Raw genomic sequence first — 15,752 nt, forward strand, 5'->3', positions numbered from 1 at the left:
ATTCCTTCTATAAGACCAAACCAATAGATGATGCCACCTGCTTTACTTCACTGATGGGTTAGTCTCTGGTCTACCTCATGAAACCACTGGGCTTTCCTTGGTAAAATCTTATTTAGCTGCACATAAAGCTCTCCTAGTTCATGTCATATTGGCTCCAGGTTTCTTGCTTGAGAGAAACTCCCATTTTCTTTCCTAGCTCCCTTTTAACATATCACTTTTAGGCCTGCTTCTGCTGGTAGACCTCCCATGGGGAGTACCTCACTTATACTTGGCTTAATAAACATCAGCAAATACCACAGGGTAAGCTGCCAGTTCTTCAGATCACTTTTAATCAAAATAACCGTAAATGATTATTCACCTTAAGCCTTTCTGTCTTTAGGAAGGTAAGTATCTCTTTTTCATCCTTTAAAATGTTTTCCTTTCTTTCTCATTTATTAAACAACTTTTTTTTCTTAAAATTTTTCTCATGTCTATCTTTTTTTCCATTCTCATTACCAATACACTAACATCATACTTGAATTATTGTAATAGTTGACCTCCTTGATTCTATTCTCTTTCTGCCATCCATTTAGTGTACTGCTACTTAAGTATGTTAAAGATCAGTAATTTCCTTACTGCAGGTATTCTCATCTGTTGAAAATAATAATATTTTAAAATGATTTTAAGATTTACAAAGTGCTTTACAGATGTTAACTCATTTATTCTTATAAGGAGGTAGGTGCTATTATTATTCCCATTTTATAGATCAGGAAACTGAAGCAGACAAAATGTAAATAACTTGCCAGGATCACATAAGTAGTTAAGTATCTGAGGCTATGTTTGACCTTAAGCCTTCCTGCCTCCAGGTCCAACACTCTGCCCACTGTACCACTTTGCTTCCACAGATACAGATGGCAATTCCTCTGTAACATAACAGATAATGCAAGAGAATTGCCTTGGCTGAAAAATTCATTATCCTATGACCAATGTAATTATGAGCTTAGGTTATCTCTCCCTTAGGCAGAGTCTATTACTAGACTCATATTCAGAATCCTTCCAGATGGATTGAACTTTCCAGAACCTGTTTTCAGATGATATTGCTTCCAAGAACCCAAAGTCACCCCCACACTATAATGAGGTAATGAAGTAAGATTTAGTGGAGTTGGTAGACTAATCTTCCTAAAAATGCTCATTTCTTCATGTTACACTCTTACTCAAAAACCGTGAATGGCCCCACACTGCCTACATGATCAGTTATGAGTTCTTGGCTTTCAAGGCCCTCCATAATCTGACTCCACCTTACTAGTTCAATCTTGTTTCTTTCCCACTGCTCCCTAATACACACCCTTCACCCTAATCAGATTGTTCTCATCACTATCACACAAATAAGCATGCTTATTCTTGCCTTTGTACCTTCTTTCATCATGTTTTCCACACTTGTTCCTCTCTCCTTTGTCCAAATCCTCCCTATTCTTTAAACCTGGCTTTCTATTCTATAAAGCCATCCCTTACTACTCCAATTCACATTGACCTCTATGTCCTTTGAACTTCTTATAGTTTCAAATGGACAAATTCATTATTCTTGCATTGTTCATTCTTTTTTGTATGGTAGTCCTGATTCTCTCTGACAAAAATATTATTTCCTTCAGTATCACATCTTTGATTGTTTTGTATTCCCCCCTACCATATACCTAGCACAGTATTGATATGTGCTAGATATTCAGTTGATTAACAATCAGTATTGATTGATTTATTATTAAATGACCTATAGTTTCTACTTCAAGAGAGAAATCTCTACTGTTTACTTTGTATCCACTTAATCGTTAATAAAATGGCTTAAAGCTGCAAAGTATTCACCCAAATAAATATGGGATAAAGAGGGTAATGCAGCGTAAGTAAAATGCTGGGATATAGTAGAGTGCTTCTCTCTTGACAGTATAATTATGAATAAACATTGGAAAATGAATAGTATAATTACATTTTGGTTACTTCAGCTTTAGTCAGGTATCTGTTATATAAAAATCAAAAAAACTTTTCTATGAACAAAATCATTGCAGCTAGACTAAGAAAAAGGCTATCAATTGGGGTAACAACTTTGTATCAAATATCTGTTAAGTTTTATGCTCTGTAATATTTAGAATTAACACACACACACAAACACTCCCACATGCACAAAACCAAGACCCATTCCTAAATGTACATGTAGAATAAATAAATGCTTCTCAAAATTGCCAGCTGTTAAAATTGCTAGTTGCTAACTTTAAGAGAAATATAAATTTAGAATATTAAGGGTTGTTTTGCTCTCCCAGCAGATTAGCAGAAGTGAGAAAAGAGATCCTGCTATTAAGGATATACCCTAAGGATTTTAAAGAAAGGGAAAACTATACGTGTGTGTGTGTGTATGTGTGTGTAAATGTTCATAGCAACATTTTGTTAAAACAAAGAACTAGAAACAAATAAGTGCCTATACATTAGGAAATGGATAAACAAATTTTGGCATGTAAGGGAATATTATTTTGTTATAAGAAATGACAAATCTGAAGAATTTAGAGCAATATGGGAGTAGACATGATCTAGAACTAGAAACAGAAAAAATAATGCTAGACTATAAAAATAATATTAAAACAAAAATGAACACTATAATAAGACCATGTTTGATCCCAGAGAAGAGAAGAGGAAATGGATTTCAACTACTTTCTCTGAGGAGGTAAGAAGCTATAGGTGTAGAATGCTGCATATGCTGATGCAGTTAGGATGATTGCTAGTTTTGCTGAACTTTTCTTAAATCTTTATTACAAGTGAAGGCTGGTATGACAAGAGTATATTTAAGGAATATGAAGTATAAACAAAAGGCATCATTAAGAAAGAAATTATCATTTTATAAAACATAAGAATAAAATTTTTGATATAATTAGTTAAAATAATATTCAGGGTTGATGGGGGGGTGGGCATAAAGTTGTGTGCTTTAAACTTATGGAATAGCTGAATGTAATAAGGTTCTAATTTTATAGTATATATAATAAGCTCAAAAGAAGCTAGAGAAAAAATTACTATGGCCAAAGATTATTAGAAAAATTTTCCTAAAATAGATGGAACTTTTGTTGGTCTTTGAAGAACAGATAGGAAGCTCCATAGAGAGAATTATCTAAAAAACTGTTAAGACCATGAGGAAAGTTTTAAAGGCAGAAATGACCTTGGTGTTTTGGGGACTGTAAGATTTGTTTGAAGGAAGCTTAAGTTTTGTGTTGGGAAATATATCAAATGAAGTTGAATAAATAATACAGATCCAGATTATGTATTTCTTGAAAGTCAGAAAATGAGTCAGTAAGAATTCACTAGGTAATTACTGTCTGACACATTGTGCTAATTCAAAGAGAAAAACGAATCTTCAAAAAACCAACATTCTATTGGGGGGGTAGTGTAAGTATTAAGTAAATGCAGATTATGTTTGTGAATATATATACATGAAGTAAATACAAGGCATTTCTGAAGTGGAAAAAGACATTCAATTAAGGGGAATCAGCAAAGGCCTTATATGATAGGTGTCACTTGAGCTGTCATTTGAAGGAAGTAAATAATTCTACAAATTTCTCTATGAAAGGAGAGCATTCTAGACAAAAAGTATAGTCTGTGCCAAGTAACAGAGAAGAAAGATGGAATGTCATGTCTGAAGAACAGCAGTAGACTCATTTGGCTAAAAGGCTGAGTGTTTGAAGAGGAATGATGTGTTTGTCAGCACACAAAGGTAGGCTGGAGCCAGACAGTGAAGGAATCTAAATATCAAAGAGATGAATTTGTCTTTCCTTCTAGAATCAGCGGGTAACCATTGAAAATTCTTGAGTTTAGGAGTGGCGTAGTCAGACTATTGCTTTTGAAATATCCCTTTGCTAAATGAGTTAGATTGGAGAAGCTTGAGACCAAGAAACCTATCAGGTAGCTGTTGAAATAGAACTGAAGAGAGGTGATGAGGGCAAAAACTATGGTGGTAGAAATATGAATGCAAAGGAGACAGACTGAATTGTGGAGGAAGAATCAAAGTTAAATCATTTATATTCATGCATAGGAAAATATCATTTATAACTCCTAAAAACTTGCTCCTTATTAGAGCAGTTGGGAAGAGTATGCATAGACAGGGGACATGGATATGAGTTGAAAATGATTGAGTGAGAAAGGGTAATGTACTGAGAGAAGGTGAAAGGGAGTGGTAGAATAGGGTAAATTATCTCACATAAAAGAGCCACAAAAGAGCTTTTACAGTTGAGTGAAAGATTGGGGAGATTTTTAGGGGCAACCTTACTCAGAATTGTACATATTCAGTTGGGTTTAAAAATCTCTTGTATCCTAGGAAAAGCAGGAGGAGAAGGAAATAAGAAACAGAAAAGGTGTGATAGAACAGAGGGCAGATTGTGGGAGGTTAAAGACCGAAGCAAAATGTTTTTGAGGAAGGGTTGGGTGAAAGGAAAGAGAAAATAGAATAATTGTAGGGAAATATAATGGAAGGAAATAAACAGTCATCATAATTGAAAATGTTTTCCAGCAGGTTTCTCTAATAAAGACCTCATTTCCCAATATATAGAAAACTAGTCAAATTTATTTAAAAAATAAGAAGAAGCAGCATTCCTTGTTTGATAAATGGTTAAAGGATATGAACAGGCAGTTTTCAGACAAAATAATCAAATCTATAATCATGAAAAAATGTTCTAAATCACTATTTAGAGAATTAAAGAAATACAGGCTCAAGCCTATCAAATTGGCTAATATGACAGAAAAGTAAAATGACAAATGTTGGAGTATATGTAGGAAGATTGAGACATTAATGCATTATTGGGTAAGTTAGTTTACGGATTCAATCATTCATTAAAGTAATTAGGAACTATACTCAAAGGTCTATAAAACTTTTCATGCTTTTTGACCAGTCAATATCACTTTACCAGATCTGTATTCCAAAAAAGCTAAGAACCTATATCTATATTTATAGCAGCTTTTTTAATGGTAAGAATTGAAAATCTAGGGCACATCCACCAGTTGGGAAATAGAGGAATAAGTTGTATATAATTATGATGTATGGATACTGTTTTGCTCTAAAAAATGACAAGCAGTATGCTCTCACAAAAAATCTGGAAAGACTTACATGAACGGATACAAAGTGAAATGGGCATTAGCAGCAGTATTGTTTAGGAAGACTACAGATCAATATCATTAATGAATATCACTCAAAATTTTAAAATAACATCCTTTCAGATCTACTACAACAATTGAGCTAAAAAAAGTTAATTAATAAAAGAAATTTGGAGAGCAATCTTACAAAGCACCAAAATATTTATATAAATTCAATTAAAAAGTGTTCCTTGCAGAAATTTTAAAAATAACAAATAATTGGAAGAATATTAAATTCTCTTGACTGTGCAAAAATAACAGAAATGATAATACCAAAGTTAATTTACCATTTTAATACCATACCAAATTATCAAAGTGGGGATACTTTATGGAACCATTTGAATAAACATTATTTGTTATTTGTATTTGAAATTATTTGAATAAACAAAAATCAAGAATATTAAAGGAAATGATGGGACAAAAAAGATTGGAATTAAAGGAAGAAAAATTCTTCCAGACTTCAAAATATATTATAAAGTATAATGTTCATCAAAACCTTATGAAACTGTTTTTAAAAGTGAGACTATATAAGGGGAAATCAGAAACAGTGGAACTCAACCCAGTATTCCTTAAGCTTTAAAAACAAGCTTTTTTTAAAAATCTCTACTTAATAAGAACTACTAGAAAACTCAAAAGCAGACTGGCAGAAATTAGTCTTAAACCAACATATCTTAAACCATAATAAATTCAAAATGGATATGTTGGCTTAATATCAAAGACCATACAATAAAATAAATTAGAAGAAAAGCTGATCAAATACTTTTCATAGCTGTGAGTAGGACATGTTTTTAACCAATTAGGAGAAAGAGGCAGTTATAAAAGATAAAATAAGAAAGTGATTCCATGAAACTTAAAAACTTAACAGAAACAAATGAATTCATCTAGGATAAGAGTTAATCAAATATAAACTAACATCTGTATCTTTATGAATAAAAGCCATTTTAATAAATAATTGGTCAAAGAATATAAATGAAAAATTCTCAGGATTTCAAATTATTAATAAGAGTAATATAAAAGAATATTCCAAATCACTAATAACAAAAAGAAAAATGAAAAATAAAATATTATTCTGAGATTTTATTTTTCCTTACATCTAGAAATTTTTTTTTTTACTTTTTTTTTTATTATATATATATATATATTTTATAATATTATCCCTTGTATTCATTTTTCCAATTTACCCCCCCTCCCTCTATTCCCTCCCCCCGACGACAGGCAATACCATACATTTTACATGTGTTACAATATAGTCTAGGTACAATACATGTGTGCGAATATCATTTTCTTGTTGCACAATAAACATTAGAATCCGAAGGTACATGCAACCTGGGCAGACAGATATTAGTGCTAACAATTTTCATTCCCCTCCCAGTGTTTCTTCTCTGGGTGCAGCTACCTCTGTCCATCATTGATCAACTGGAAGTGAGTTGGATCTTCTTTATGTTGAAGATTTCCACTTCCATCAGAATACATCCTCATACAGTATTGTTGTTGAAGTGTATAGTGATCTTCTGGTTCTGCTCATTTCACTCAGCATCAGTTGATTTAAGTCTCTCCAGGCCTCTCTATATTCCTCCTGCTGGTCATTTCTTACCGAGCAATAATATTCCATAACCTTCATATACCACAATTTACCCAACCATTCTCCAACTGATGGACATCCATTCATCCTCCAGTTTCTAGCTACAACAAAAAGAGCTGCCACAAACATTTTGGCACATATATGTCTCTTTCCGCTCTTTAGTATTTCTTTGGGATATAATCCCAGTAGTAGCGCTGCTGGGTCAAAGGGTATGCACAGTTTGATAACTTTTTGGGCATAATTCCAGATTGCTCTCCAGAATGGCTGGATTCTTTCACAACTCCACCAGCAATGTATTAGTGTCCCAGTTTCCCCACATCCCCTCCAACATTTGTCATTATTTGTTCCTGTCATCTTAGCCAATCTGACAGGTGTGTAGTGGTATCTCAGAGTGGTCTTAATTTGCATTTCTCTGATCAGTAGTGATTTGGAACACTCTTTCATGTGAGTGGATATAGTTTCAATTTCTTCCTCTGAGAATTGTCTGTTCATATCCTTTGACCATTTATCAATTGGAGAATGGTTCGGTTTCTTATAAATTAGGGTCAGTTCTCTATTTTGGAAATGAGACCTTTGTCAGAACCTTTGTTTTTAAAAATATTTTCCCAATTTGTTACTTCCCTTCTAATCTTGTTTGCATTAGTATTATTTGTACAGAAACTTTTTAGTTTGACTTACATCTAGAAAATTGATAAAGATGACAAAAATTGGAATAGTTTTTGTTGAAAGAGATGTGGGAAGGCATTGTTGATTGAACTGTAAAAAGTACAACAATTTTGGAAAGCAATTCAAAATTATGCAGAAACTGGCAAAAAAAATAAAAAATGTTTATACCCTTTATCATAAATATTACTACTAAGCATACACTCCAAGGAAGTAATTGTTATTAAGGGAAAAAAAAGTCCACATGTGCTTTTTTTTTTTTTTTTAACTTATTTTTAGTTCTGAATTTTCTCCCTCATTACAGCCCCTCTCCCACCCATTGAGAAGACAAGGAATACAGTACCCAGGGTCTATATATATATATATTCATGAAAAACATATTTCCACATTAGCCTTGTTTTGGAGGTAGGATCAAGAAATATATAGTGAAAGAAAGTGTTTCAATGTACACTCAGAATTCATCAGTTCTTTTTCTGTAGGTATATAGCATTTTTTCCCATTATGAGTCCTCTGAAATTGTAAGTCACTATATTGTCAAAGTAACTAAGTCCTTCACAGTTGATTGCAGTTACAGTATTGAATTACTGTGTATGATGTTCTCCTACTTCTGCTCATTTCACTTTGCATCAGCTCAATTCTTCCCATGTTTTTCTGAAACCATCCCTTTCATCATTTTTTATAGTGCATAGTATTATATCACAATCATATGCCACAATTTGTTCAGTCATTTTTCAACTGATTGGTAGCTCCTCAGTTTCCAATTCTTCCCCCCTCCAAAAAAAAAAAAGAGCTGCTACATATGGGATCTTTTTTTCCTTTTTATTTAATCACTTTGAGATTTAGCCTTCCTAGCAGTATTGCTGAGTATATATGGTTTTATAGCTCTTTGGGCTTAGCATAGTTCCAATTGTTCTCCAGAATGGTTGGGCCAGTTCACACCTGGTGCAATAGTGTATATATTTTTCCACAACCTCTTTAGCATTTGCTTCCCCATTTCTCTGTGAAAATATTCATAGTATTACTTTTCATGGTAGCCAACAACAAGAAACAAAGCAAATGTCCATCAGTTGGAGAATAACCAAGACTGTGGCACATAAATGAATCACTGTGAGGTAAAAAAAAGGATGAATAAAATGAATACATAGAAGCACAGAAATATCTATATAAACTGATGCAGAGTAAAGGAAATTGAGCCAATAAAATTTATAAAACAAGTACTATAACAATGCAGATGAAAAGAACAAGTACCACAAAATAATCAGATGGAAAGAACAAGTACCACAAAATAATCAAAAACCAATATTGTGAATGTATTAGAAACAAGCATGTCCCTAAAGAGGTAGAAGGAAAGATCTTTTCCAGGGTCGAGTCCTCAAATGTGGAACATGGCATATATTTTTAGATTTTTTAAAAATTCATTGGTTTCGTTTTTCCTCATTTTGTTTTTAGAAATCTTTGTGATATGAAATTGCTTTCAGAGAAACAGGGGAAGGAATGGTGACTATATAGATGTAGGAAAGAAAAACTGAGAAGGGATTGAGAATATATTTTGTTAGGACTGTTTGAAGTAAGATCCTCTGCTGAGAGGAAGGTGGGAAAGCTTGAACAAAGAAAATAAGTTTAGTACAGCAGCTCTGGAGAATAAAATGTTCAAGTAGGAAAGAATAAAAGGATTACCCAGAGGCAATCTTAATCTAGATAAGATTATATAATATAAATATATACTTAGCAGAGTTGTGTGACTTCTCCAACACAGTTCAGGCACACAGAGAATAGGAATAGGAAGAGAGCCAATGAACATTAGGGGCAAGGCAAAGCTGGAACTTGGTGGGACAGGGGTGCAAGGGATTCAAGCATAGACAATGTGAAATTGAGCTAGTTAACTATGGCTTCAAAACTGAGAAAGGAGGAAAGTGAGGAGCAATGTCTTGGAAAAAGCAGTGAAGGATGGGAATTTTGGATGGAGAAAAAATTTAGTGTAGGAGTAAACATATAGGGAGATCTCGAGTAATAGGAAGTATTAGTTGATCAGATAAAGTACTTTCAGTGTTGTTTTTTCAATCATAGAAATGGAGACTTTATGGGGATTGGTATAATCACAAATGTGATCATTCTTATGTATACCTAGCTGAGGCATAATGAAATTTTAGTTCATAGATATATAGCATCTCCTAATATAAGGACAAAGGTTGTATAGAAAAGATGATAGTAAGCCTACTGATGAATTCTTTTGAAAAAGAATGGCCTTGTAGCCAGAAGATAAATACTATAAGAATCTGGATAGAGTAATATGTTTGAACTTCATTAGCTAGGGTACATTGTATATATACCATTATTATATAAAATGTACTTGAGAAAAGTGAGGCTGTGAAGAAAAATAACTTGCAGACAATTATAGTAATCCAAAATTTGAAGTGATGCCATGTACTGGCTGAATAAAGATAAAGGGCACAAGAGATAGTCAAGATGTGGGGATCATTTAGATGAAAACAATTGAAATGGTATTTTTGTTACTGTGTAATTTGAGAAGTAAAGGATGTGTCAGATTGGCTAAGATGACAGGAACAAATAATGATGAATGTTGGAGGAGATGTGGGAAAATTGGGACACTGATGCATTGTTGGTGGAGTTGTGAAAGAATCCAACCATTCTGGAGAGCAATCTGGAATTATGCCCAAAAAGTTATCAAAATGTGCATACCCTTTGATCCAGCAGTGCTACTACTGGGCTTATATCCCAAAGAAATGCTAAAGGAGGGAAAGGGACCTGTATGTGCCAAAATGTTTGTGGTAGCTCTTTTTGTACTGGCTAGAAACTGGAAAAATGAATGGATGCCCATCAATTGGAGAATGGTTGGGTAAATTATGGTATATGAATGTTATGGAATATTATTGCTCTGTAAGAAATGACCAGCAGGATGAATACAGAGAGGCTTGGAGAGACTTACATCAACTGATGCTAAGTGAAATGAGCAGAACTAGGGGATCATTATACACTTCAACAATGAAACTGTATGAAGATGTATTCTGATGGAAGTGGATATCTTCAACATAGAGAAGAGCTAATCCAATTCCAGTTGATCAATGATGGACAGAATCAGCTATCCAGAGAAGGAACACTGGGAGATGAGTGTAAACTGTTTGCACTATTGTCTTTCTACCCAGGTTACTTTTACCTTCTGAATCCAGTTCTTATTGTGCAACAAGAAATTCGGTTTTACACACATATATTGTATCTAGGATATACTGTAACACCTTTAACATGTATGGGATTGCCTGTCATCTAGGGGAAGGGGTAGAGGGAGGGAAGGGAAAATTCGGAAAAGAAGTGAGTACAAGGGATAATGTAAAAAAAAATTACCCATGCATATGTACTGTCAAAAAATTTATAATTATAAAATTAATAAAAAAGAGAAGTAAAGGATGAAGAAGAATTATAAGTTGCTTTAGCTCTCTTAATATGAAAATGTATTTGCACTTAATTGTTCCTCACTTATTTTTCATTTTTGTTTTATTCCAGGTTACCCATTCACTCATGGAAAAATGGATCATTCCAACCCTTGGAGAAATCAGCATTCACAACATTTAGATCTTTCTTTGAGTCATCTAACTTCCATTTCAATGTCATAGAACTTGCTGAAGAACTGAAACTAGATATTTTGTTTAAAAAAAAAAAACTTCCATGAAGTTCTATGAATTATCATGACATAACTGCCTTGTCCAAGAAGATTGAGACAAACAACAGATGCTATGCCCAGGACTAGTGTCTTCCGCAATGTGATTTTTCATTCAGTCTTACATGTGCACTAGCTACTGTATCTTGGCAATATATCCTACTGTCAAGTTTTGTTTCCTTTTGCAAGAAAAAAAGAAACACTAACCAACACTAGCAAATTATAACTAAAATTTAAGTGTCAAAAATGTATACAGCCTAGATGAAGAAACTAGGAAATCTAAGTTGAACCAGAACCTTTTTGTAAATTTAGAACCTCCACTAAGTGGATTTTATGTTATGGCAGCAGCATACAGGCTTGTGGTTAGCACTGTGAACTATTACAACAGTGTTGTCATAGATCAGCGCTTTCAGCAGGCTATACATTATTGCACTGGAACTTGTCAGACCTTCAGACATGGAGTTGACTGTATTGTGGTACATCATAGTGTTTGTGCAGAGCTCTTGCATATCCCCGTCTCTGGTGTCAAAAATGCAGCACATGGTCCTTTATTTCTACCTGAGGAAAATAATCTTTCCTTGGCTGAGAGTGAAGAAAATCATCAAGTCCTCCCTGATATACCTAAGGTCAAGAAAGTTTCTGTGGTACAAAGCACCTGCAATGTAAAAGATATTGCAGGAGAAGCAATCAATTTTGCCAGTGGAAAAATCAAGGAATTTTCTCTTGAAAAACTTAAGAACTCTAACCATGTAACTTACAGAAAAGGAAGAAAAGTTAAAAGTGACTCATTTAATAGGCGATCAGTTGATTTTGACCTGATTTTTGGTCATTATGGTAGTGATGGGAACTATCCCTCCTTTGGTTTACTCCGGAGTTCCTCACTTGAGGAAAAAGTGCCCCATAGTAATTTACTTGAAACAAATATGGCTTCTTTGTTTCTCCAAAATTTGTCTGAAGAAAATCTGATTACCCAGATATTGGAAAAACATAAGTTAGACAGCTCTTCTTCTGGGACAGATATAAAAATGTGCTTGGATATCTTGCTCAAGTGCTCTGAGGACTTGAAAAAATGCACAGACATCATAAAACAATGCATAAAGAAAAAATCAGGGAGCAATATCAATGATGGAAATGGTCATGATTCATTTTCAAGCTCTGAAACTATCTATATGAATGTAATGACCAGGTTGGCTTCCTATCTAAAAAAGATACCATTTGAATTCATGCATCCTGGACATACTGAGAATACAGACTTGACTGAATTTATTAGTAATTTGCCAAACTTAGAGCCAACTCCCTTTTCCCCAATATTTGGCACTGAACAGCCCCCTAAATATGAAGATGTTGTCCAGTTAGCACCAGAATCAGGGCAGTTCCATTCAGTTGAATTTCAAGACAAGCATGATAGTGTTAAAACTGGAACAGTGAAGTCTATTCAACCTAATCCCACAAAAGGTCCTTCAAATTCCTTACAAAGTTTAGAGCTAAATGACCCCAGAACTACAGAAATTGTCCAACTTAAATCCCAGGCTTTAACTATGAATCCGCTGAAAGATGTTTCTTCTACTGACTTCATGGAAACTCTTTATATTGAGGAAGAGTCAGATGAGAGAAAAGCATTTGATAAGGAAAAAAGAACTGAGAACAGCTTTAATCAGGAATCTTTAGATATGAACAAAGCTAAACCAGAATTTACAGACCATAATAACAGTCTTGAAAAATCTCCTACCTTAGTACAAGCTGAAACTCTAGGCAAGGTCGTTGAAAAAACAACTTTTGCCTTATCCAAGAAGAACCTTCCACCCAAAGTCACTAAAGTTGAAGATAGAGACCATATAGGGACTATGAAACATAATAATCAAGAAGAAATAGATAAACTATTATTGGACTTGGAGTGTTTCTCACAGAGAATGGAGAACACACTAAGGGAGCCTCTTGCCAAAAGTTGTGACACTAAGTCTTTAAACAACCATACTCCTTTGGCTGAGCAGATACCTTTGGATCTTGAACCCAAATTTAATGACTCTTTACCTTCAGAAAAATATCCTTCTTCCTGTTTGACAAGAATTATTGAAACCAATGGACATAAAATAGAGGAAGAGGATCGTGTTCTCTTGTTGCGTATCCTAGAAAGCATTGAGGACTTTGCTCAAGAACTAGTTGAATGCAAATCAGGCAGAGGAAGCTTATCACAGGAAAAGGAAATGATGCAAATTTTGCAGGAAACTTTGACAACTTCCTGCCAGGCTCCATCATCAGTATGTCAAAATCATACAAGTGATAAAACTAAAGATAGCACTGCAGTGGTTTTGATTCAGCAGAGTCCTGAGGTAATCAAGGTAAGACCAATAATCTTTTGTCTTGAAGTTTTATCAAAGAAATACTTATAAAATAAATACACATGAAAAAATGCCTTGGTTGACTATTTTAATGTTGTTTCTACTGTGAAAATGCATGCCTTAGCATAGTGATACTTTCACTCATTTCAACTAGCCAGTCAAGTACTGGTGTACCTTTTCCAGTAGTGCGCAAGGCTATCCAGGTGATAAAAAAATATAAAACTGGTGCCTGCTTTGGAGGAGTTAATATAGGTAAAGCTAAGATGCACAAAACAATCAGAGAACAATATATTGCTAAACAATGTGGTCCTGACTTTTAGGAAGTATCATTTAAACAAGTGTCTGATTAATTCCTGAAAATGAATAATAGGTCATTTCTTATTAGAGAAAAAAAGAGAGATGATAACAAATACTTTTTCACCACACAGATGCAAAGAATTTATAGTGAATCTTTTCATTCTTTATATTTTTAAGACTTGTCATATTTAATACTAATTATTAAATAAATGCCTAACCTGTCCTGCCATCACTGCTTTGGGACATTGTGGGAAAGGAAATGGAAGGGAACCATCTGAATCTTTAAGATATGTTAACAATTCACATGTAAAATGTATGGGGTTACCTGCCATGGGGGGGGGGGGAGGGAGTGGAGGGAGGGAGGGGATAATTTGGAAAAATGAATAAAAAAAAAAAAGATGTTAACAATTAAATAATTATTCACAATTAATAAGCCTTTCATTTTCCCAGAGATGGAAATAAAGGAAACATTGCTCTAGTTTTCTTTTGACAGTTTTTTAACAGTTTCTACTAAGGTGAAACATCAGACTGTTGGGCAACAAAAGAAACATTTATGACCTGGAAAGGCTTTGCTTTTAGTTTAGAAGTTCTTAGTTTTTCCCCCTGCTATTTTACTAGATGTACTTTTTCCATACTTTTAGCTTGATAACCCTTATTTTTAATTCAATTCAATAATAAAATTTTTAAACTGAAAGGAAACATAGATGTTTTCACATTTACTGTCAACTCCTTGAACTTCTTTAGCATCTAAACCAAGTCTCGTTTTCATGTAACTACTAGAAGATATTTGAAGACAGCAGTCCTGTTTTCTCTATATCTGTTTTTGTTCAGACTAAACATCCTTAATTCTGCACACCATTCCTCATGACAGAGCTGACAGAGCCAGCAATACTTACCACATACCCCCTTGAAACTCACCTTTTCCCTCAAGTCTTCACCACTTATGTAAACAAGTTCTTTAAGTTCCCTCCCATCCATCCACTTTAGAAATAGACATTGATAGGAAATGGTATAATGTACAATGAAGGGGAACTTCTGTGGACAGACACTACTTTTATTAATATTACACCAAAAATATGATATACAAACCCAAACCAGATATTTTAGGTATAATCACAGAATAAAGGGAAATTTTACTATTTTGTTTCTTCTTGATGAGGGAAAATAGACTGTATTTATTTGCTTATTCACTATCATCTGTTGTAGTTATTCGGTTCCTTCTTCCCTTTTCCTCTAGAATACTGGACCTGCCAATGTCTTTATTCTTTTTTCTTATGCCCAAAGTAGCTTCTTTAAAAAGAGAGAGGGAGGGGTTGATTTTATTGTTCTTCAAATTATTCAGGACTTTAGGCTTCAGATTTTCCAAAGGATACTATGATTTGGCTTCACATGTATACATATATACATGCATGTGTATAGTATATATGTGTACTCACATGCATATATATGTGTGTATATGTCTTCTATCTTTTGTACATTTTCTTTTTAAACTTTGACCTTAAATGAATTTATTTAGCTATTTTGTTCTCTTTAAATATTCCTTTGTTTAGTGGTTTAATCAACACTCATTCCTTGCAAAATACAAGCCTAACATAATCACCTTAGGATTGTCTTTTCAAAAAAGACATCCCTTACAAGATAAGCCTTGTGCTCTGACCTATTAAACAACTTCTTTTCAAGAAATACCATTGATTGTTTTATTGTATAAGGTACATTAGCTATACCTTTCTAAAATATAGGACTAAGAATAGGGACAGAATTAACCCTTTGAAATCACCAGCTTATCACTATTACATATTTTGAAGGAAAGATAATTTTAGTATTAAGGATTTTTGGTTTTGGTTTGTTTTAGGGGGAAGGTTGTTTTCTTTTTGCTTTTTATAATGGTTATTTTTACTATTTGTTAATCATTTGCTTGTAGTAAAGCCTGGGGTGGTGAAATCAAACTATGAAATATGGGTTATTTAGGGTAGATTAGATTCATTCCTATAACTTTGTATTTGGCTTAGATTAATTTATATTCTGAAATAATGAAGGGAATAATGTTTGCTGAACTTGAAAA

At 33.7% G+C, this 15,752-nt stretch overlaps 1 protein-coding gene across 4 annotated transcripts in view; it reads left to right on the forward strand.

Annotated features, from left to right (window-relative positions):
- The window catches only part of PPP2R3A (protein phosphatase 2 regulatory subunit B''alpha), a 353,882-nt gene that overhangs the window by 220,206 nt on the left and 117,924 nt on the right, over positions 1-15,752 (forward strand). For all 4 annotated transcript variants that reach the window (XM_074301595.1, XM_074301594.1, XM_074301593.1 and 1 more), the window contains one exon: positions 10,901-13,393. In XM_074301595.1, the coding sequence (XP_074157696.1) occupies positions 11,393-13,393 (2,001 nt within the window). In that variant the 5' untranslated portion in view covers positions 10,901-11,392. The remainder of the gene's footprint in view (positions 1-10,900; positions 13,394-15,752) is intronic.

The sequence above is a fragment of the Sminthopsis crassicaudata genome, chromosome 3 (assembly GCF_048593235.1).
Source record: "Sminthopsis crassicaudata isolate SCR6 chromosome 3, ASM4859323v1, whole genome shotgun sequence".
Taxonomy (NCBI): domain Eukaryota; kingdom Metazoa; phylum Chordata; class Mammalia; order Dasyuromorphia; family Dasyuridae; genus Sminthopsis; species Sminthopsis crassicaudata.